The sequence below is a fragment of the Coregonus lavaretus genome, assembly GCF_964263955.1.
Source record: "Coregonus lavaretus genome assembly, chromosome: 13".
In the NCBI taxonomy this organism is placed as follows: Eukaryota; Metazoa; Chordata; class Actinopteri; order Salmoniformes; family Salmonidae; genus Coregonus; species Coregonus lavaretus.
The window spans coordinates 18071480-18095626 of NC_140000.1; the positions used below are offsets into that span (position 1 = coordinate 18071480).

General features: G+C 43.4%; 1 protein-coding gene across 4 annotated transcripts in view; it reads right to left on the reverse strand.

The window, feature by feature from the left end:
• Nucleotides 1-24147, reverse strand: part of LOC311140820 (oxidation resistance protein 1-like) — a 70107-nt gene that overhangs the window by 24712 nt on the left and 21248 nt on the right. For 2 of the 4 annotated variants that reach the window (XM_084176061.1, XM_084176059.1), the window contains exons 3-4: nt 10622-10729; nt 8613-8726 (exon numbers count right to left, since the gene is read on the reverse strand). The exons of 1 other annotated variant lie outside the window; for it this stretch is intronic. In XM_084176061.1, the coding sequence (XP_084032187.1) occupies nt 8613-8726; nt 10622-10729 (222 nt within the window). The remainder of the gene's footprint in view (nt 1-8612; nt 8727-10621; nt 10730-24147) is intronic. One more of the 4 variants, XM_084176060.1, reaches the window with a different exon arrangement.

Genomic DNA, 24147 nt, shown 5'->3' on the forward strand with positions numbered 1-24147 from the left:
AATATGTGCTATGATTTGTTGAGTCAACTCAACTGACATTACAAAAAATACATTCCATTGCATGGGCACATCAGTTAACATCATTTGAATGAACATTCTACATTACCACGACAATTATTGCAATACCAGGCAGCCATTGCTGAGTGTACCCATGAGTTTACCGGTCAAATTGCCAGGGTTAGAGGTTCCAAGCCCATTCTATTAATCATTTGCCACAACACCTTGCTTGTTTCAGCAAGGGGCAACAAAGTTTCATCACGTTGTTAAGAGCCCATGTTATCAGAGAAACTGACTCAACCGCATGAATGCCCGGCCATCCCGTCTTCAGTCAGCTGTTCGTAAAAATAAAATAAATAAATAAAACCCTACTACCATCATTTCTAGGCACTGTCTGTCAGATGTACTCCAATGCCTCCTCCGTTGTAAACAATGATCATGATTTATCCACAGATGGGGCATCTGCTGCCTGCAAACACCATACATGGTGGGACTGGTCTGTGTTTGTGAGCGAGGCCACATGGCCTGCTGCCGTGCCAGGCTGTGTGAATGGTTGCCGAGCCAGACGGAGGGATGGAGAGATGGAGGCATGGAGGGATAGGGAGTGTGTGGGAACAGGAGCCAGGAGGAGGGATGGATGGAGGGATAGTGAGGGTGTGGGAACAGGAAGATGGAGGGATGGAAGGACGGAGGAATGAAGGATGGAGGGATAGGGAAGGAAGGTGTGGGAACAGGGGGCAGACGGAGAGACGAAGAGTAGGGGTGCAGGTCTGCTGTGTGTGAGACACCAAACCCACAGCTGTCTGCTGGCCTGTTGACACCCTCCCACACCTCTCCTGTCTCTGTCTCCCTGGGAGCAGCAGCACCAGCCCACGACTACTGACCTACAGGCATACTACTAGCAACACACACACACACACACACACACGCAGCTAATGTGGCTGAGGGGGAAGCTCAATATGCTAGACAAAACACAATCTCTCTGAAAGGAGACAGTAATGTACCAGTAGGAGTGGGACAGGCTGGGATTCCAACCCGGGCACTCCAGCACGTGACAAAACTATGTTAGCCCTCTGAGTTAAAACCTAGGCCTTCACTGAACCCCCACGGTTACAGGAACATTATACATCAGTAGGAAAGAGAACACGACACTTGAGTGGTGCTCTCCTTGGTCGGTCACTGTCATCCACTTCAGGTGGATATCTACAGTGCTTCACCCATCCTCTCTTCCCTGGCACATTCACTTCCTAGTGACTCATGCTCCAGTCCTCTCTGTTCTGCTGCAGTAACGCTACAGCAACATGACAAGAGGTATTCACAGCCTCCAATAACACACAGCTCTTGGCTGCATCCCAAATGGCACCATATTCCCTATATGGTATACTAGTTTCGACCAGGGCTCATATGGCTCTGATCAAAAGAAGTACACAACGTATGTAATAGGGTGCCGTTTGGGACACAACCCAACTATCCTCTTCCCCAGCAGCACATAGCTGACAACAGAAATCCGAACACTGGCCTGGTTTAAAATAAACAGTGGGAGTCCTAACATGTCCTCCTTCCTCTCCTAGACAACATACCCCTATCATCACAGGAGAGGAGGCAGATCACAGGAAGGAAGGGGTGGTGTGTGAGACTGTGAGCTAACCCTCCCACCCTGCCCTCTCATCCATATGAGAGATACTCTTTAACAGTGTTCCAGTGTCTATCTGTCACCATGGTGTTGTTCATACCATAAACCGGCACTAGGCCAGGTGTACATAATATACTGTTTCCGTCAGGTACTTGGACAGTGGTCATATACACTGAGGACTGTATGTTTCACGTGTTAGCCTCATTAGGGTTCTAATTAAGGGCTAGGAATTGGGGGAATGGGCACCCCATAACACATCAGAGTTTTCCATAAGAATTGAAATACCAATGTGAACCCCATAATTGTCAAAGATATCGACGTGTGTCTCTGTGAGAGGAGGTGTACACTGGCTGACCAGAGAGTGGGAGAGAAGTTAAAGATAGACGAATGGAGAGAGGGAGGGATGGGATGGTGTTACCGCATGGTGCTTTGATCCCAGAGGCCATGGGAAATCAATCCAGTCTAGAGCTCCCTGCCAGGTGGAAGGAAGAAAGCTGACCCTGATATAATGCTATGGATATTACATCCATCCATAGGGCTGCTGCTGCTGTTTGATTTGCCAGAGCCCTGGTCAAAATTAGTGCACTATAACGGGAATAGGGTGCCATTTGGGACGTGCCCATAGTAGCACAATCCGTCTAATATTATATATGTGATGGTTGTTTGTTTTCCACCACCCTCTTAGTAAACCTAAATTGCAGGGATCATCAACTAGATTCAGCCGCAGGACAATTTGTTCTTGAGCGGATGGTCGGGGGGCAGGAACATAATAAAACAAATATTTTTAGATTGCAAATTGACTTCAAAAAGCCTAAAAATATATAATATTTGACTAAAACATAATCATTTCAAACCTTACATTTGGGGACATTGCCCTACGTAGGGTGCCGTCTTTCGGATAGGAAGTTAAAACCGGTCTCCTGACTCTCTGTGGTCATTCAAAAATCGCATGGCACTTATTGTAAGAGTAAGGGTGTTCACCCCGGTGTCATGGCTAAATTCCCAACCTGGCCACATTCAATCATGGCCACCTAATCATCCCCCTCATTCCTAATTGGCATACAGTGGGGAGAACAAGTATTTGATACACTGCCGATTTTGCAGGTTTTCCTACTTACAAAGCATGTAGAGGTCTGTAATTTTTATCATAGGTACACTTCAACTGTGAGAGGCGGAATCTAAAACAAAAATCCAGAAAATCACATTGTATGATTTTTAAGTAATTAATTTGCATTTTATTGCATGACATAAGTATTTGATACATCAGAAAAGCAGAACTTAATATTTGGCACAGAAACCTTTGTTTGCAATTACAGAGATCATACGTTTCCTGTAGGTCTTGACCAGGTTTGCACACACTGCAGGAGGGATTTTGGCCCACTCCTCCATACCTTCTCCAGATCCTTCAGGTTTCGAGGCTGTCGCTGGGCAATACGGACTTTCAGCTCCCTCCAAAGATTTTCTATTGGGTTCAGGTCTGGAGACTGGCTAGGCCACTCCAGTACCTTGAGATGCTTCTTACGGAGCCACTCCTTAGTTGCCCTGGCTGTGTGTTTCGGGTCGTTGTCATGCTGGAAGACCCAGCCACGACCCATCTTCAATGCTCTTACTGAGGGCAGGAGGTTGTTGGCCAAGATCTCGCGATACATGGCACCATCCATCCTCCCCTCAATACGGTGCAGTCGTCCTGTCCCCTTTGCAGAAAAGCATCCCCAAAGAATGATGTTTCCACCTCCATGCTTCACGGTTGGGATGGTGTTCTTCGGGTTGTACTCATCCTTCTTCTTCCTCCAAACACGGCGAGTGGAGTTTAGACCAAAAAGCTATATTTTTGTCTCATCAGACCACATGACCTTCTCCCATTCCTCCTCTGGATCATCCAGATGGTCATTGGCAAACTTCAGACGGGCCTGGACATGCACTGGCTTGAGCAGGGGGACCTTGCGTGCGCTGCAGGATTTTAATCCATGACGGCGTAGTGTGTTACTAATGGTTTTCTTTGAGACTGTGGTCCCAGCTCTCTTCAGGTCATTGACCAGGTCCTGCCGTGTAGTTCTGGGCTGATCCCTCACCTTCCTCATGATCATTGATGCCCCACTAGGTGAGATGTTGCATGGAGCCCCAGACCGAGGGTGATTGACCGTCATCTTGAACTTCTTCCATTTTCTAACAATTGCGCCAACAGTTGTTGCCTTCTCACCAAGCTGCTTGCCTATTGTCCTGTAGCCCATCGCAGCCTTGTGCAGGTCTACAATTTTATCCCTGATGTCCTTACACAGCTCTCTGGTCTTGGCCATTGTGGAGAGGTTGGAGTCTGTTTGATTGAGTGTGTGGACATGTGTCTTTTATACAGGTAACGAGTTCAAACAGGTGCAGTTAATACAGGTAATGAGTGGAGAACAGGAGGGCTTCTTAAAGAAAAACTAACAGGTCTGTGAGAGCCGGAATTCTTACTGGTTGGTAGGTGATCAAATACTTATGTCATGCAATAAAATGAAAATTAATTACTTAAAAATCATACAATGTGATTTTCTGGATTTTTGTTTTAGATTCCGTCTCTCACAGTTGAAGTGTACCTATGATAAATATTACAGACCTCTACATGCTTTGTAAGTAGGAAAACCTGCAAAATCGGCAGTGTATCAAATACTTGTTCTCCCCACTGTATATGACTCCTCACCTCTCCACCTGATAGCTGATGTGTGGTGAGCGTCCTGACGAAAAATGGTCGGTTGCTACACAATGATGGTGGATGAGGTGAGTGTCCCCCTACTATACTGAACAGAAATATAAATTCAACATGTAAAGTGTTGGTCCCATGTTTCATGAGCTGAAATAAAAGATCCTATACATTTTCCATTTGCACAAAAAGCTTATTTCTCTCAAATGTTGTGCACAAATTTGTTTACATCCCTGTTAGTGAGCATTTCTCCTTTGCCAAGATACTCCATCCACCTGACAGGTGTGGCATATCAAGAAGCTGATTAAACAGCATGATCGTTACACAGCTGCACCTTGTGCTGGGGACAATAAAAGGCTACTCTAGAATGTGCAGTTTTGTCACAGAACACAATACCACAGATGTCTCAAGTTTTGAGGGAGAGTGCAATTGGCATGCTGAATGCAGGAATGTCCACCAGAGCTGTTGCCAGAAAATTGAATGTTCATTTTTCTACCATAAGCCGGCTCCAAGGTAATTTTAGCGAATTTGGAAGTACGTCCAACCGGCCTCACAACCGCAGACAACTTGTATGGCATCGCGTGGTCGAGCGGTTTGCTGATGTCAACGTTGTGAACAGAGTGCCCCATGGTGGCGGTGGGATTATGGCATGGGCAGGCATAAACTACGGACAACAAATACAATTGCATTTTATCAATGGCAATTTGAATGCACAGAGATACTGTGATGAGATCCTGAGGCCCATTGTCGTGCTATTAATCCGCCGCCATCACCTCATGTTTCAGCATGATAATGAAAGGCCCTATGTTGCAAGGATCTGTACACAATTCCTGGAAGCTGAAAATGGCCTGCATACATGTCACCCATTGAGCATGTTTGGGATGCTCAGGATTGATGTGTACGACAGCGTGTTCCAGTTCCCGCCAATATCCAGCAACTTCGCACAGCCATTGAAGAGGAGTGGGACAACATTCCACAGGCCACAATCAACAGCCTAATCAACTCTATGCGAAGGAGATGTGTCGCACTGCATGAGGCAAATGGTGGTCACACCAGATACTGACTGGTTTTCTGATCCACGCCCCTACCTTTTTGTTAAGTATCTGTGACCAACAGATGCATATCTGTATTCCCAGTCCCATGTGAAATCCATAGATTAAGGCTTAATGAATGTATTTAATTGACTGATTTCCTTATATGAACTTTAACTCAGTAAAATCTTAGAAATTGTTGCATGTTGCATTTATATTTTTGTTCAGTACATGTAAAGCGCTTTGAGTACCTCAGTTGGTAGAAAAAAGCGATATAAATCCAATCAATTATTATTATTTGTATACGATCACATATGTCTCTCTATTATGCGTGGAAATATTTGGGAACAAATTTCCAAAACTAAAATCACTTGGAGCTGATTTCCTTGTGTTTCTATTTTTTATTTCTTTTTATTTTTTTTTGGGGGGGGGGGGGGTGGATCAGCTTAATATTGCAGATAGATTGTATCTTCTATCAATGTAATTGTCTGCATCACTTCCAATCCCCCATGTTTTTTATTTTTATTTTTTATATATATACACTCCCCTTTATTACTTTTCAACCCCACCATCCTTTCCCTACTTGGAGTAAATTAGTGAATAGTATTTCTATAGTATTTTACATCCAACATTTTTTTTTTTTTTTTTTACAGAAACAAAATATATATTAATATTTTTTGCTCAGAAAACTTGGGGGGCCTAATAAAACAACACGCGGGCGAAATTCGGCCCGCGGGCCGCTAGTTGGCGAACCCTGCTATAATGATTAATGTGAATCTTTAGTGCAGAGAGGAAGACCGAGGGACTCTTTTAGCCAAATGTTTGACCCCATATATTAACCCTCCACAACATCTACAGCCATGTACACTACAATAGAAAATAACAGAATAGAATGACTAGTGACTAGGACAAGGAATGAGTTCCTTCCCAGACCCCTTCAGGACAAACCACCTGCCTGCCGACGCCCTGAGCATCAGTCCTGTACTGTATAGCCTTGCAGGCAGGCTGTGATGAGGACTGGACATCAAAGGCAGAGAGAGTAGAAGGTTAGCAGTGGAATGCTGTGGAAAATGTAACCACAGCCCCCTCATGTGGACATGTCCATGTTCTGCAACCATGAGCAGAACAAACAGTATACTGTATACTGTAAATTAATGGGATGTATCCTTTGAAACTTTCATTCTGATTCTCCTATAGAGACAAGAGGATGTTGGCAAGGTGGCAGAGTAGAGGTGAAACCCCAAGGCCGGGCTGGGTTACCTGAGCAGCTGTAGTTTGGCACCAGCCACCCCGCAGCGGGCCAGGCAGGTAATTTACACTAGTCCTACTTTCCCTGGCCCTAAAAATAGTGACCTACTCTGTTCTGTGGAACGGAAGGAAGAAAGTGAGGGTGCCAGGACACAACAGAACAGGATAGGACAAGGAGAGGGAGAGAGGTCAGGAGGACACAGCGTGAGATTCTAATGCCAGCGCGATGGCCAGCCAGCCACAACATGTCATGCCTGGGAGATGTGTGCATTCTGCTGCCAGACATTACAGCCTGTTCTGTGTGGCCAGTGGAGGCTGCTGAGGTGAGGACGGCTCATAATAATGGCTAGAACGGAGCGAATGGAATGGCATCAAACCATGTGTTTGATGTATTTGATACCATTCCACCTAATCCGCTCCCCAATTAAGGTGCCACCAACCTCCTGTGTGTTGCACCAAAAAGGGTTTTATAATTAAAAGATCATTGAGGTTTAGAAAAAGCATTGTGCAGGTTATTAAGGTCCTTCTTCCTCTACCTTGTAAACCAAACAGCACCTAGATGCTGGATCTTTACTCCACGTCCTGTTGAGGTGATTTACCCTCCCCTGTCTGTCCTAGAAACACATCATGCTTCCTCTCTCTGGAATAACTGCTGTATGCGTTCCAAATGGGACCCTATTCCCTATGTAGTGCACTACATTTGACCAGGGCCCATAGAGCTCTGGTCAAAAGCATTGCACTACATTGGGAATAGGGTGCCATTTGGGACATACACACTGTCTCGCTGGTCATCTGAGAGAACGAGGTCCGTTCATTAGTTTCTCTAATATCAGACAGAGCATCACACTAAAAGGCTTAATTTCTCCACAGTCACACACAGCCCCTCTCCCTCAGATCCTCTTCCTCCGCTGAGAGCCAAGAAATAGGCTCCTGTTCTTACAGGCATGACCTAAATAGATAAGCGCTAAATAAACTAACGAACGGGATCCTTCTTTCAGCCTGAGTAGTGTTGGATTTATGCAGCTAGTTTGGCAAGGCAGCAGTAGCAGTGGAACCCATTTTCTGATAACATTCTGACAAAACAGTGCCTGGTCGCCATGGAGACCACCTGGGACAAACAGTCATACTTCTTTGGGGGTCAGAAGGTTCATGTGTGTTTAATGATTAGCTCGTTTGGTGCCGGGTGGCGCAGGGGGCGGAGAGGGCAATGTATAGAGCAGGAGGGTGACACTCCTGACCTGATCTGAGAACAGTGTAACAGCAGTCAGCTTGCAGTATTCCATTACAGAGGAATAGATAGGCCTGATTCCAGACCTGCTAGAAACAAACACACGTAAGGGCATTTCACCAAGCTATACTGCACTGACATGGTTACGGATCCACCATAGTTGCTGGAACAGTGAAAACCTGCAGATATTTTATCCCCTGTCCCTCCCTTGGTCAGCACTCAACTAACACATTATTCCTTCTTATATACTGGGGTTGTCAACACAACCATACAGTAAATAACAAACTACCTGTGCCTTTATTGGCTGCATGCTTCTATAAATGGAGACTAAATGGTACAGTAAAAGCATTGGCATTTCAGCTGTCACCGCCACAGAGCAGAATGGTGTGAGGGAAGTTTCCCTAACATCACTGTAACTATTGCTTAATGGGCAGAACAAAGAGCCATTCTATTACCTGGGGCCAGAGCCATACATCATGTCTGTATAATGTAGGTCAGCTATCAATGGAGAATAAGTACATTACAGATTTATTCTGCTCATAAAACATAATGCATCGCTTATTGTCTGGCCTGTCCTGGATTATATATACTGTATGAACTGGATGAGAGTTGGCCCTTCACATTTTCAATAGGATTTGTGATAGATATTTATGCAGGATTTCTGATAAAGACTTCTATCTCACTACATGATAGGTGTTGTGCGTATGTGTGTGTGTGCTTGTGAGCAGACGCATGGTGAAGGGAGAATGCCAATGCGTTCATTGTGAGTGTGTGCGTGCATGAATGCCAACATACCGTCACCTTCTCTAAGTCAGCTTCTGAGGAGGTGGGAGACAGAGGGCTGATGGGGCTAAGGGAAGGGGAGCTCCCCACACTGGATATGTGCTCAGGATCAGGAACGTACAGAACCTGCAAACACAATCCATGTCTGGATTTAAACAGGCCTACACACGTGTGTGCACACAGAGAAAGGAACATACACTACCAGTCAAAAGTTTGGACACACCTACTCATTCAAGGGTTTCTCTTTATTTTTACTATTTTCTACATTGTAGAATAATAGTGAAGGAAATAAATTCCACAAATTAACTTTTAAGAAGGCACACCTGTTAATTGAAATGCATTCCAGGTGACTACCTCATGAAGCTGGTTGATAGAATGCCAAGAGTGTGCAAAGCTGTCATAAAGGCAAAGGGTGGCTATTTGAAGAATCTCAAATATAAAATATATTTTGATTTGTTTAACACTTTTTTGGTTACTACGTGATTCCATATGTGTTATTTCATAGTTTTGATGTCTTCACTATTAGTCTACAATGTAGAAAATAGCAAAAATAAAGAAAAACCCTTGAATGAGTAGGTGTGTCCACACTTTTGACTGGTACTGTACATGCAAAGACAGAAGTGACTATGAAAATAATAATGTTTTCAGCATAATTTATGACATCACAAGGTGGACAAACAACAAAAAGTGAAAGCACACAATGCGTGTCATAAAACCATCAGATGTACTATTTCTCACACTGTTTCTGATGTTTTTAGAGTTCATTATGCTATGACTAAGTCAACATAGGATAAGTTGAATATAGATCTTTGTTCAAGCACTAGATTAGCATGTGTTGTCGGCGTTAAGGATCTTGAGAGGCCCTACTTGTGTCTCCTTGTCCCCCTGAGAGCAGGGCCAGACAGTTAAGTGGTGGTGAGCGTGTTCTGACTGAATGGGCCCAATGTGACGCCATTGCAGGCTAAGTGTAGCCAGGGACAGAACAGCAGTTTTTCTGAGATCAGAGTGTGTGCGTGTGTGTGTGTTCCTCTGTGATAATACTGGTGGTGCTAGGGCAGTGTTTGGTCATGGATCCCAGTAGAGAGATGCTGAGAGCCCTCCAGAGCTGGCTGGCTGGTTGGAAACAACATCAATAACCCTGCATTGTGCGTCATATTGCTGAGTGCTGCTACTGACTCTGACTGTCAATGTGATTGCAGACTCCCCGCCTTGACTCTCCATTTGAGTAGATTCGAGTGGCTCTGGTTCTGACGCCAGGAAAATACCAACTTTGGCTGTTTGTCATGTTCTGGGGTGCTATTTGGGGCCTCAGAGAGAGTTCAATAGGACACAACCGAAATAGGGAGACATTGAGGCCAGCGACATTGAGCCCAGGGTTCTGTTCAGTAGCCACGGAACGAAACAATCCGAAACTGCGTAAAAGAGGGAGGTACTAGCTGAACTTTGTCCAATAAGACATGCTTGTTTTTTGTTTTCCGTTGTGAAGCGTTTTGCTACGATATGTCCTAATTAACAGAACCCATGAAGTTGTACCTTTTTAATGCTATTGCCTGAGGACTGGAGGGTTTTCAACACCCTGTTTCCCATGACACAGATGTCTTAGCGGAATAAACACACATAATGTTTTAACTCTTATGAGTGGTTAGTAGTGACTTTGTGTGACACCAGTATATGCCATTGTCAGAATCAATGGGAAGAGAGAGCAGGGATGAGGAGTGGGTGAGTGTTAGTGGTTGTGGCATGGAGGATAGATGCAGTGAGAGAGAAACACACCAAGCATGAGTGTAGTAGAATGGTGTTTCTCAATCCATTCCTCAGGGAACTCTTCCAGGACTGTACATTTGTCTTACAGCCCAGCATTAGCATACCTAATTCAACCTAATCAAGGGGTTTGTGACAACAGTAGTTGACTATTTGAATAAGGCATGCTAGTGTGGGGCTGGAACAAAAAGGTGTTGCCCAGGAGGTCTCTGAAAGTGACTGGGAACCAGTGATGGGTGTACAGTAGATCGTGTTCACACCTGGCCAGGACAGACGGCTCTGGAGAACAGCTTGTTGAGCTGAACCAGTTCGTTGGGCGTGGTGTCAAACTTGAGCGCTATGTTGTTCAGTGTGTCCCGCGTCTCCACCTGGAGGACCACAAAACAGAAGAGAAGCACAGAATATCACAACGCCGGTCCTGTACTGTACTGTGCTGGCTTCCCACATGAGGAGAGAAACTCTGCTGTCTTATCTTCTCCTCTCAGAGATGAACATGGACCTGGTGTGTAGGAGAGTATGCAGACTGGCTTGGTGTGTAGGAGTGTATGCAGACTGGCTTGGTGTGTAGGAGAGTATGCAGACTGGCTTGGTGTGTAGGACTGTATTCAGACTGGCTTGGTGTGTAGGAGTGTATTCAGACTGGCTTGGTGTAGTTCAGTAGTGTATTCAGTCTGGCTTGGTGTAGTTCAGTAGTGTATTCAGACTGGCTTGGTGTAGTTCAGTAGTGTATTCAGTCTGGCTTGGTGTGTAGTAGTGTATTCAGTCTGGCTTGGTGTAGTTCAGTAGTGTATTCAGTCTGGCTTGGTGTAATTCAGTAATGTATTCAGACTGGGTTGGTGTAGTTCAGTAGTGTATTCAGTCTGGCTTGGTGTAGTTCGGTAGTGTATTCAGTCTGGCTTGGTGTAGTTCAGTAGTGTATTCAGACTGGCTTGGTGTAGTTCAGTAGTGTATTCAATCTGTCTTGGTGTGTAGTAGTGTATTCAGACTGGCTTGGTGTGTAGTAGTGTATTCAGACTGGCTTGGTATAGTTCAGTAGTGTATTCAGACTGGCTTGGTGTAGTTCAGTAGTGTATTCAGTCTGGCTTGGTGTGTAGTAGTGTTTTCAGACTGGCTTGGTGTAGTTCAGTAGTGTATTCAGACTGGCTTGGTGCAGTTCAGTATTGTATTCAGTGTGGCTTGGTGTAGTTCAGTAGTGTATTCAGACTGGCTTGGTGTAGTTCAGTAGTGTTTTCAGACTGGCTTGGTGTAGTTCAGTAGTGTATTCAGTCTGGCTTGGTGTAGTTCAGTAGCGTATTCAGACTGGCTTGGTGTAGTGTAGTAGTGTATTCAGACTGGCTTGGTGTAGTTCAGTAGTGTATTCAGACTGGAGATGGTGGATGAGGGCTGTTCATTATATAGCACCACTGACTGCACTAACTGGAGGTAAGGAAGAGCATGTGTTTACATGAATGTCAATATGAGCCTTGTTTTACAATATGACCTTACTCACATGACACCAACCCACCAGACAAACACCTGACGTTCACATTCAATCATCATCCAGCTTTGGTTGACATCTTAGTATATTTGGCCCGGTGGATAAACAAACTTGGTAAAGGGGGGAACAGGATGTATTTTACATACATTACATTATTCTATAGGCCTACAGCTTGTACCGTACTGTTTGTGTGCTATTTCAATGTCTCTTAGAAGATGCAGACTGAGTGTCACAGACCCAACAGCCTGTGTGGGTTGACATTGAGGCAGACTGGCATCTATTCTATCTACTTCCTGTAGCCAGCTGTGTCCTTTAAAGTGACACAAGTGCATTAGCCAGATTATTCTGGTAGCTATATAACTGCACTACAGAGACACGTGTCTGAGCTGGTAAATAACTCACAAGTCCTGTGGGGTTCTGCCTACCAACTAACGATGACAGGGATGTCAAGAACTCCTAGTGTGTGGGAGAGGGGGCTCGTGGGAGAGGCAGGGGAACAGAACAGACGGTGTATAAAAGCAGGACTATAAAAGCAGGACTCCTGACAGTGACTCTGAGCTGTATAATGGTGGATCATGGGGCTGTGTAACAGTCATGAGAATGGTTCAGTCAGGTGACTCCACAGGACAGAGGAGGAAGGAAACAATTCAAAACAACATGGAGGAATGTCATTGTCAGCTCTTCTAAACTCGTAAGACAAACAACTTCTCTCCAGACAGGAGGATAGTCTTGGGCCCAGACAAAGACAGAGAGACAGAAAAACTAAACGCACACACACGCCACGCACACTACACTACGCACGCACACAGAGTCATAAGCAGGGCAAGCAGGGATGAACGTGTGCGTCAGGAGAACTCAACAGACACTTTGGAAAATGAATAAAGTAGGATCATTGTGTCTGTGACAGTCACATATGACACCAACATAATCATTTTCAAATGCTACAAACACAGAAGAAACAGAAAAATACAGAAATACAGAAGCTCAAATACAAAAACAGAAGCTCAGCTATACAACCAAACCACAACGGCCACGTTGCGTGGGCGAGCATTGCAAAATAAATGTACACATACAGTGAGGGAAAAAAGTATTTGATCCCCTGCTGATTTTGTACGTTTGCCCACTGATAAAGACATGATCAGTCTATAATTTTAATATTAGGTTTATTTGAACAGTGAGAGACAGAATAACAACAAAAAAATCCAGAAAAACGCATGTAAAAAATGTTATAAATTGATTTGCATTTTAATGAGGGAAATAAGTATTTGACCCCTCTGCAAAACATTATTTAGTACTTGGTGGCAAAACCCTTGTTGGCAATCACAGAGGTCAGACATTTCTTGTAGTTGGCCACCAGGTTTGCATACATCTCAGGAGGGATTTTGTCCCACTCCTCTTTGTAGATCTTCTCCAAGTCATTAAGGTTGAGGCTGACGTTTGGCAACTCGAACCTTCAGCTCCCTCCACAGATTTTCTATGGGATTAAGGTCTGGAGACTGGCTAGGCCACTCCAGGACCTTAATGTGCTCCTTCTTGAGCCACTCCTTTGTTGCCTTGGCCGTGTGTTTTGGGTCATTGTCATGCTGGAATACCCATCCACGACCCATTTTCAATGCCCTGGCTGAGGGAAGGAGGTTCTCACCCAAGATTTGACGGTACATGGCCCGTCCATCATCCCTTTGATGCGGTGAAGTTGTCCTGTCCCCTTAGCAGAAAAACACCCCCACACGCATAATGTTTCCACCTCCATGTTTGACGGTGGGGATGGTGTTCTTGGGGTCATAGGCAGCATTCCTCCTCCTCCAAACACGGCGAGTTGAGTTGATGCCAAAGAGCTTAATTTTGGTCTCATCTGACCACAACACTTTCACCCAGTTCTCCTATGAATCATTTAGATGTTTATTGGCAAACTTCAGATGGGCCTGTATATGTGCTTTCTTGAGCAGGGGGACCTTGCGGGCGCTGCAGGATTTCAGTCCTTCACGGTGTAGTGTGTTACCAATTGTTTTCTTGGTGACTATGGTCCCAGCTGCCTTGAGATCATTGACAAGATCCTCCCGTGTAGTTCTGGGCTGATTCCTCACCGTTCTCATGATCATTTCAACTCCACGAGGTGAGATCTTGCATGGAGCCCCAGGCCGAGGGAGATTGACAGTTATTTTGTGTTTCTTCCATTTGCGAATAATCGCACCAACTGTTGTCACCTTCTCACCAAGCTGCTTGGCGATGGTCTTGTAGCTCATTCCAGCCTTGTGTAGGTCTACAATCTTGTCCCTGACATCCTTGGAGAGCTCTTTGGTCTTGGCCATGGTGGAGAGTTTGGAATCTGATTGATTGATTGCTTCTGTGGACAGGTGTCTTGTATAAAGGTAACAACCTGAGATTAGGAGCACTCCCTTTAAGAGTGTGCTCCTAATCTCAGCTCGTTACCTGTATAAAAGACACCTGGGAGCCAGAAATCTTTCTGATTGAGAGGGGGTCAAATATTTATTTCCCTCATTAAAATGCAAATAAATTTATAACATTTTTGACATGCGTTTTTCTGGATTATTTTGTTGTTATTCTGTCTCTCACTGTTCAAATAAACCTACCATAAAAATTATATACTGATCATTTCTTTGTCAGTGGGCAAACGTACAAAATCAGCAGGGGATCAAATACTTTTTTCCCTCACTGTACATGTTATTTAATCATTTCACCCACACCGCTCACACGTGTGAACTAGCATCTGTGGATTAACTGTCGGAGTAGAGAAACAGAAGATTTTGTATGACTCCAGGTCAAAATTCTACAAAGAACCAGTTAAAAAGAGGACCATATGCATGTCAGGTAAAATAACAACCCAGGGCTCTATTTTAACAATGCATTTTAGCAATGGTAAATCTTAGGGCTGGCGGTTGGGCTATAGGTCCGGGGCTGTATCAGGAATATTCTAGCTATTTTCACTGCGGTAATTATGAGCAGAATAGCTTGCGGTAGCGCAAAAAGGCTGGGTTTTGATGACTAAATCAATTATAAGTGTGACGAGGACTTAATTATAAGTGTGATGACCGTTTCATGGCTTAATACGGCATGCCGTTGTCTCAAGTTCTGTCGGTTATTGACGGTCTTTGCGTTGTCATCAACTCTAATTCGGCTGGGAGCACAGAATATTCTCTTCCTAGTCCATTGTGGATTGATACAGTTTATTAAATAGCATAGGCTACAGTAATGAGTAATAGCAACAGTAAAGAAAAAACATCCAGTGTTTGATCAATGTGTTTGGAGTGTTGACAGTCAACATGGTTGTAACTGACTTCAACGAGTATAGGCCTTTACGCATCGCACTTCTCCTCAAATAAGAAATACTAGGCTCCCGTAAATTATATTGTAGGTGTGAGGAACATTCTAAATAAGCAAGATATATCCAGGCCTTCTGTTGATATGGCGTTATAGCACTTAACAATTTGAATATGTTTGGAGGAGCGCGTCTTTGGTAACCAGACAAGAGGCGCTCTTTGGAATTGGGGATGGGGTCCAAGCCGAATGGAGTAGTCTATGCACTGCAGGTAGGCCTATGTGAATTGTGAATAATGCAAAAGCATGATAGCAAAAGCCTCAGGAGTAGACCATTTAGAAACCTTTTATGGCTAGGCTACTTGGCTAATGCATGGCCATGATAAGAAAGACACCAGACGCATTGCTGTTGAACCAGCTTTCATTATAGTAGGGTAAGGGTAGCCTATAAGGGCTTGTTCTTTAATCAAACAAAACTGAAAACAATCTATGGTTACAGGAAAATAACTTCAATGTTTCTAAATAAGAGTGTCACTGGATCATCTCATCTCTCGTTCCAGAATGGGCATAAAGCCTACATGGAGGTTTTTTTTACGCACATCCAAAATAATAAGAGGAGTTGGATAAAATGATGTACAATAGCCTACATAGATAAAAAGGGGAAGTTCCCAAAATAGATTTATTTCAAAGCGGTGTCACGAGCCAAACCCTTTATGATAGTCTTGGCTACTTGGCGAATGCATTGGGTAGGACAAACAAAACTGCCTTCATTGGTTTTTAATCAAATGCGAGGTTTACGGGCACAAAAAGCACATCTCTTGTGTTCCATGTGCATATGCGCACTGTGCGCAAGGGTTTGAAAACAGAAGAGTGCCGGCTTTAACAGGTTGAAATTGCAAACGAGCAAGCTTTTGGCAATTGCGCTGGCTTAACGCCAGCAGAAAACAGAGCCCCCAATGTTCATGTCCCAGGACAAATTAGCTAGCAACAGTTAGCTAACTAAATGTCCATGAATGTTTCATGTGTGTTTTGACCTGCCCTGAAATTAATATAATTGATTCACAGTTCATTTTGGTATTTTAACCTACGTGTCATGATCGCATCTGCCGAGGATAGACAAAATCAACATGATGGCGCACGCAGGCGCACAAATGGCCGGTGTAGTCAGCATGTTAGCAACCATGGATCGCTCTCGTGTGTGTGTGTGTGTGTGTGGTGTTAGGGAGGAGTGACTAAAAGCTGCAATATGACCCGACCAAATGTACATAGAAATGTGAGTTATAGATCTGTCAGTATCATTTAAAGCAAGTCTAAGAAGTAATAATAATAATAATAATAATAATATGCCATTTAGCAGACGCTTTTATCCAAAGCGACTTACAGTCATGCGTGCATACATTTTTTTGTGTAGTCCCGGGGTTCGAACCCACTACCTTGGCGTTACAAGCGCCGTGCTCTACCAGCTGAGCTACAGAGTGGTAGATCTGTTCTATGTGCGCTATTTCTATGCTTCCCATTCTTAAAGTTCGTTTTTGCGTCTTTTACTTTCGGTTTTGTACACCAGCTTTAAACAGTTGAAAATATTTTTGGTTATTGAAAATATATTTCACAGCGGTTTAGATGGTACAATGATTCCCTACACTGCTTGTTTTGTCACATAGCCTTATTTTAGTTTAACTATTATAATTTTTGCAACCAGGAAATGGCGGAGCGACTTATGCATATTGCACTTTTAATTATACTACACACGCTGTTTTTTTTAACAACTTAAAATCCCAAACCATCTTTAGAAGACAACAAAACAATTCTCATTGTTCCAGTGCGAACTACATGAGGATAGTGTGAAATACTTTGTGAGATGAGGACTTCACTCACTCGCTATTTTGGATGTTAACTGAACCGGACACCAAGCTAAATAACAAAAATACTTGGACAGAATCAATATCAAACCATGCCTGTATAAAGACTGGAAATGACAAAATGATGTAAGGAACTTTTTAATGTAACCAATAAACAATCTGGCTGCATCTGAAATGGCACCCTATTTCCTATATAGTGCACTACTTTTGACCAGGGCCAGCATATGGCTCTGGTCAAAAGTAGTGGACTATATAGGGAATAGGGTAAAAATATTGGACACAACCAATCGCTTCAGCAGACTGACACTGTCGATGACATAGCTTTTAGAACTGCCAACTCAAGGACTACTGTGATTGATTTGTAGTCTTATCAGATTGGCTATTACAACATGAAAAGGAAGGCACAGAAAGGCACTGCTGTTGATAACAGACACCAAAACAGTTGGACTAGGAGACATCGCAATGACAACCACCACATTTACAGCCTAGAGATGTTAACAACATCTTAAAACAACAAGCCAGCCTGTCAACAAAAAGTACAAGCTCAAGAATAAAACTCTACAATATTTACAACTTAGTGTGTAGTACTTAAGAATACTTGGAGTGGCAGTGTTAAATTAACTGTTATTTATATTGTTTCGCAGGAGATTGAATAAAAGTATGTCTCTTCGGACAGAAAGACAAATCCTATTTTAGCTTGTTGGGAACATAAGCAGACAGTCAATATCCACCACATACTGTTACAGACTGTAGCGTCAACACTAAAGCAGGCAGTACAGTCTTTCATCCAGACTAGTTCAGCAGTAGCAGCACACTGCATTGATTCTTCCTGAGTACCATTTGCTAACATCTCATCCATGGACTATTTCTTTTTAGCTTTAGCTCCTCAATTCAGCACCATGCATTTCGGCACAAATACAACCTGTTTCAGCACTGTTTCCCTATTGGACAGTAATTTTAATGCCTGTTGATGGGAATCATGAATTAACGATTCTAATTATTATATGTGTATTGCCTAACTGTTAGACAATCCATTATTAGGAGGACACACACACCACACACACACACACATACAGTATGTTACAGACATCCTGGTGACTGGTAATGGTCACCTTGTCTGACTGAGAGGACAAACTGACTCAAGAAGGACAGACAGACGAGCTGACTAATGGTGCCATAAAAAGACACACATGTCCAAAACTCTACCCTGTGGTGGAACATCAGACTGGATACAGACAGACCCGTGGAACAGCAGTGTAGCCTACCATCATGTTGATGCTTGCTAGGTAAGCTATAACCTGGCCCAGATACAGTAAACGCATGAAAAAAAAAAATATATATATATATAGTGGATATAAAAAGTCTACACACCCCTGTTAAAATGCCAAGTTTTTGTGATGTAAAAGAATGAGAAAGATAAATCATGTCAGAACTTTTTCCACTGTTAATGTGACCTATAATGTGAACAATTCAATTGAAAAACAAACTGAAATCTTCGAGGGGGAAAAATGAAAAATAAAAACCTTACAATAACCTGGTTGCATAAGTGTGCACACCCTCTTATAACTGGGGATGTGGCTGTGTTCAGAATTAACCAATCACATTCAAACTCATGTTAAATAGAAGTCATTACACACCTGCCATCATTTAAAGTGACTCTGATTAATCACAAATAAAGTTCAGCTGTTCTAGTAGGATTTTCCTGACATTTTCTTAGTTGCATCTCAGAGCAAAAGCCATGGTCCGCAGAGAGCTTCCAAAGCATCAGAGGGATCTCATTGTTGAAAGATATTAGTCAAGAGAAGGGTACAAAATAATTTCCAAAGCATTACATATACCAGGGAACACAGTGAAGACAGTCATCACCAAGTGGAAAAAATATGGCACAACAGAGACATTACCAAGAACTGGACGTCCCTCCAAAATGTATGAAAAGACGAGAAGAAAACTGGTCAGGGAGGCTTCCAAGAGGCCTACAGCAACATTAAAGGAACTGCATGAATTTCTGGCAAGTACTGGCTGTGTGCTACATGTGACAACAATCTCCCGTATTCTTCATATGAATGGGCTATGGGGTAGGGTGGCAAGATGGAAGCTTTTTCTTACAAAGAAAAACATCCAAGCCCGGCTGAAGTTTGCAAAAACAAACATCAAGTCCCCCAAAAGCACGTGGGAAAATGTGTTATGGTCTGATGAAACCAAGGTTGAACTTTTTGGCCATAATTCCAAAAGGTACAGTGGGGAGAACAAGTATTTGATACACTGCCGATTTTGCAGGTTTTCCTACTTACAAAGCATGTAAAGGTCTGTAATTTTTATCATAGGTACACTTCAACTGTGAGAGACGGAATCTAAAACAAAAATCCAGAAAATCACATTGTATGATTTTTAAGTAATTAATTAGCATTCTATTGCATGACATAAGTATCTGATCACCTACCAACCAGTAAGAATTCCGGCTCTCACAGACCTGTTAGTTTTTCTTTAAGAAGCCCTCCTGTTCTCCACTCATTACCTGTATTAACTGCACCTGTTTGAACTCGTTACCTGTATAAAAGACACCTGTCCACACACTCAGTCAAACAGACTCCAACCTCTCCACAATGGCCAAGACCAGAGAGCTGTGTAAGGACATCAGGGATAATATTGTAGACCTGCACAAGGCTGGGATGGGCTACAGGACAATAGGCAAGCAGCTTGGTGAGAAGGCAACAACTGTTGGCGCAATTATTAGAAAATGGAAGAAGTTCAAGATGACGGTCAATCACCCTCGGTCTGGGGCTCCATGCAAGATCTCACCTCGTGGGGCATCAATGATCATGAGGAAGGTGAGGGATCAGCCCAGAACTACACGGCAGGACCTGGTCAATGACCTGAAGAAAGCTGGGACCACAGTCTCAAAGAAAACCATTAGTAACACACCATGCTGTCATGGATAAAAATCCTGCAGCGCACACAAGGTCCCCCTGCTCAAGCCAGCGCATGTCCAGGCCCGTCTGAAGTTTGCCAATGACCATCTGGATGATCCAGAGGAGGAATGGGAGAAGGTCATGTGGTCTGATGAGACAAAAATAGAGCTTTTTGGTCTAAACTCCACTCACCGTGTTTGGAGGAAGAAGAAGGATGAGTACAACCCCAAGGACACCATCCCAACCGTGAAGCATGGAGGTGGAAACATCATTCTTTGGGGATGCTTTTCTGCAAAGGGGACAGGACGACTGCACCGTATTGAGGGGAGGATGGATGGGGCCATGTATCGCGAGATCTTGGCCAACAACCTCCTTCCCTCAGTAAGAGCATTGAAGATTGGTCGTGGCTGGGTCTTCCAGTATGACAACGACCCGAAACACACAGCCAGGGCAACTAAGGAGTGGCTCCGTAAGAAGCATCTCAAGGTCCTGGAGTGGCCTAGCCAGTCTCCAGACCTGAACCCAATAGAAAATCTTTGGAGGGAGCTGAAAGTCCGTATTGCCCAGCGACAGCCCCGAAACCTGAAGGATCTGGAGAAGGTCTGTATGGAGGAGTGGGCCAAAATCCCTGCTGCAGTGTGTGCAAACCTGGTCAAGACCTACAGGAAACGTATGATCTCTGTAATTGCAAACAAAGGTTTCTGTACCAAATATTAAGTTCTGCTTTTCTGATGTATCAAATACTTATGTCATGCAATAAAATGCAAATTCATTACTTAAAAATCATACAATGTGATTTTCTGGATTTTTGTTTTAGATTCCGTCTCTCACAGTTGAAGTGTACCTATGATAAAAATTACAGACCTCTACATGCTTTGTATGTAGGAAAACCTGCAAAATCGGCAGTGTATCAAATACTTGTTCTCCCCACTGTATGTTTGGCGCAAAAACAACACTGCACATCACCCAAAGAACACCATACCCACAGTGAAGCATGGTGGTGGCAGCATCATGCTTTGGGGCTGTTTTTCTTCAGCTGGAACCGGGGCCTTAGTCAGGGTGGAGGGAATTATGAACAGTTCCAAATACCAGGCAATTTTGGCACAAAACCTTCAGGCGTCCGTTAGAAAGCTGAAGATGAAGAGGAAGTTCACCTTTCAGCACGACAACGACCCAAAGCACACATCCAAATCCACAACAGCATGGCTTCACCAGAAGAAGATTAACGTTTTGGAATGGCCCAGCCAGAGCCCAGACCTGAATCCAATTGAACATCTCTGGGGTGATCTGAAGAGGGCTGTGCACAGGAGATGTCCTCGCAATCTGACAGATTTGGAGCGCTTTTGCAAAGAAGAGTGGGCAAATATTGCCACGTCAAGATGTGCCATGCTAATAGACTCCTACCCAAAAAGACTGAGTGCTGTAATAAAATCAAAAGGTGCTTCAACTAAGTATTAGTTTAAGGGTGTGCACACTTATGCAACCAGGTTATTGTGATTTTTTTCCATTTTTTTTTCTCAAAGATTTCCGTTTGTTTTTCAATTGAATTGTTCACGTTATAGGTCACATTAAAGGTGGAAAAAGTTCTGACATGATTTATCTTTTTCTCACTCTTTTACATCACAAAAACCTGGCATTTTTAACAGGGGTGTGTAGACCTTTTATATCCACTGTATATATATATATATATATATGAGAGAGAGAAAATTCTCTAATCCAGGGATTAATCAAGCCAATTCAATTCCCAATAAACCGACGTCAAAACTGATAGAATCCAAAACAAGGTGAAATGTGAGTCACTGAAAAAGAAAAGTGAAAAAAAGAAAAACATATCAGACAGGTGAATCACAATCAACACATTGCAATGAGTCAGAGTGCGTAATCAAACAGGAATGAATATAGATTTTACATTCTGCAAATGGTTTAATCACCCAGAATGTAATATCAGACGGACTATCGGCTCCAGAGGCTTACAATGCAGCCTGTCTGATGAAGCCTGGCTATGTGCATATGGGATGACAGTTGCCATAGCGACTTTGTCTTTACTACCCTAATGGCATGCACTGTGTGTGCCACTGCTGTGCCGTTGTTCATCATTCAGATGCCTAATTTTACAGCTATTACAACTGACAGCTAGGACAGACATTCTCCCAGTCAGAGGAAACAGCACAGCAGAGGAGACCGTGACTCCAATTCAAGCCAAGTGTGTTGATTTTTAATCCGAGGGTATCCTGTTATTGACACACTTGTTGAATTATGCAAGAGAACGTGACAACAACAGTAATTCATGAGGCAGTCTAGAGAGCGCAGGTGAGTGCAGGTAGGGTAGACAGAGCAAGTGTTTGGTGGTTGCAGCCCTGTTCCCCCCTTTATGTTAATTTATGCATATATGTAAAAACACAGTGTGTTTATGCAAATTAGGCACCTAAACATTACATTTGTTTATAACAAATTAATAACAAATTACAATAAATTACCTGAATTCCCACCAAAATCACTGAACTCCATTATTTGTCCATGCCAGTAAAGTGTTTTATATGCTATAATTCAGTCAATATCTGAAGGATTATGACAATTCACAAATCTGGGAGTATCATCATCCAATGCCCAACTGTTGCATTAATTAATTATAATTGTTTAAACAATTTTTTAAACATTTCGATGACCATTGCTACTTAAACATTTGAACCGGGGACCGGTTGGGACACATACATTGGCCTAGAAGAAGCTAACAGAACATGGCATTGCCATGACTACTACATCTCCAATAATCATGGTGCTTATAGTAGGTGAGAAAATAGTGGAGCTGCAGCACATGCGTTGACATTTGACTGCCGCTCCTCAGAGTTGTTATTGTGACAGAGTGGGTGGTGACAGTGCTGATGACTGGCCTCTCCTCTCCTCTCATCTCTCTCTCTCACATACATACAGATGTGAAAAGCCTGAAACAGTGGGCCCATTCTGGCCCCACACCAGTGTAAATAATGCTATCAAAGGAGTGATTGTGGGGACCAGTCCCACACTGACTGACTCATCCATTTCCAGTAATCAATTCAACACACACACACACACACACGCGCACACACACACACACACACAACCTACCTGCAGCGCGGCATAGTGCATACTACAGTCATTAGGAGTCCTTACCTAACACTGTGGTGAATTACCACACAACTGGAAGATGTGTAGAGTCATTAACTGCAGTATTAAGACACATTAAAATGTCTCTCACCGTTGCTGTAGGGTCATTCCACCTCAAAAAGCACAAGAAAGAGGATTTCGACACCCACCATCAGAATGTTCTGAAATCGTTTCTGTAGCTAGAAAAATATGCAACATTATTTTGTTGAAATATAATTTGATCCATAATTTCATCCACGTCTTATTCATTGTTAGAATTTTTTGGGTCCAAATCGGATGTTATGTACTATATTTATTGAATATTAAATTAATCCTATAATTCAAAATGGCCAATTTGGGTGCAATCAATTATATTTCAACAAAATAATGTTGCAGGAATGCTAATCTTATCTTTTTCTAACTACAGAAACGATTTCAGGACAATCTGAGATGGCTTTCTGAAATGACATGGAACGACAGTGTAGTCCATTCCATTCCCCTCTACTTCCTGGAGTTCAAACAAACACCATTTTTAATTGGCTGAAGGTCAGCCAATACGTGTGCCCATCAGAATGAGAAGGCGTTATCTGTCTCTAGGCAGGGGGGGGGGGGGGGTTGTCTAAAAAAGAGAGAGTCATAATATTTGATAAAGCGGCAAAGCCTCCCTTTCCTTTGCTGTAGGCACTAGGCCGGTGTTATAAACGTATCTATCTGGTGAGAACGGATGGAAACAGTAGCCATCCGTCCCCAGGCCCAGCGCAGCACAGCACAGCGTGGAAGATCAGTTTAAGATAAAGCCGCTTCTCAATCACTTGGAAAGTCTTCTTGCATCTAGGGCTATCTCATAGGACGGGTGCTGTGTGTGTGTATGTCTCTATGCACGCACGTGTGTGTATGTTTGTGTGTGTGATATGTGCTGTGTATGTGTGTCTGTGTGTGTGAGGGATGGAGGTAGCCATGCCACACAACCTTAAACACTCTCTAAGGGCCGGCGTTGCAGCATGTCATGACTGGAAACTTCACACAACCGTTGGCATGGGTCCCTCCATCCATCACAATATTATCTGGGATCCTTCCCGCGGGAGAAAGGGAGGAGAGAGAACACAGAGAGAGAGAGAGGAGGAGAGAGACAGAGAGACCCG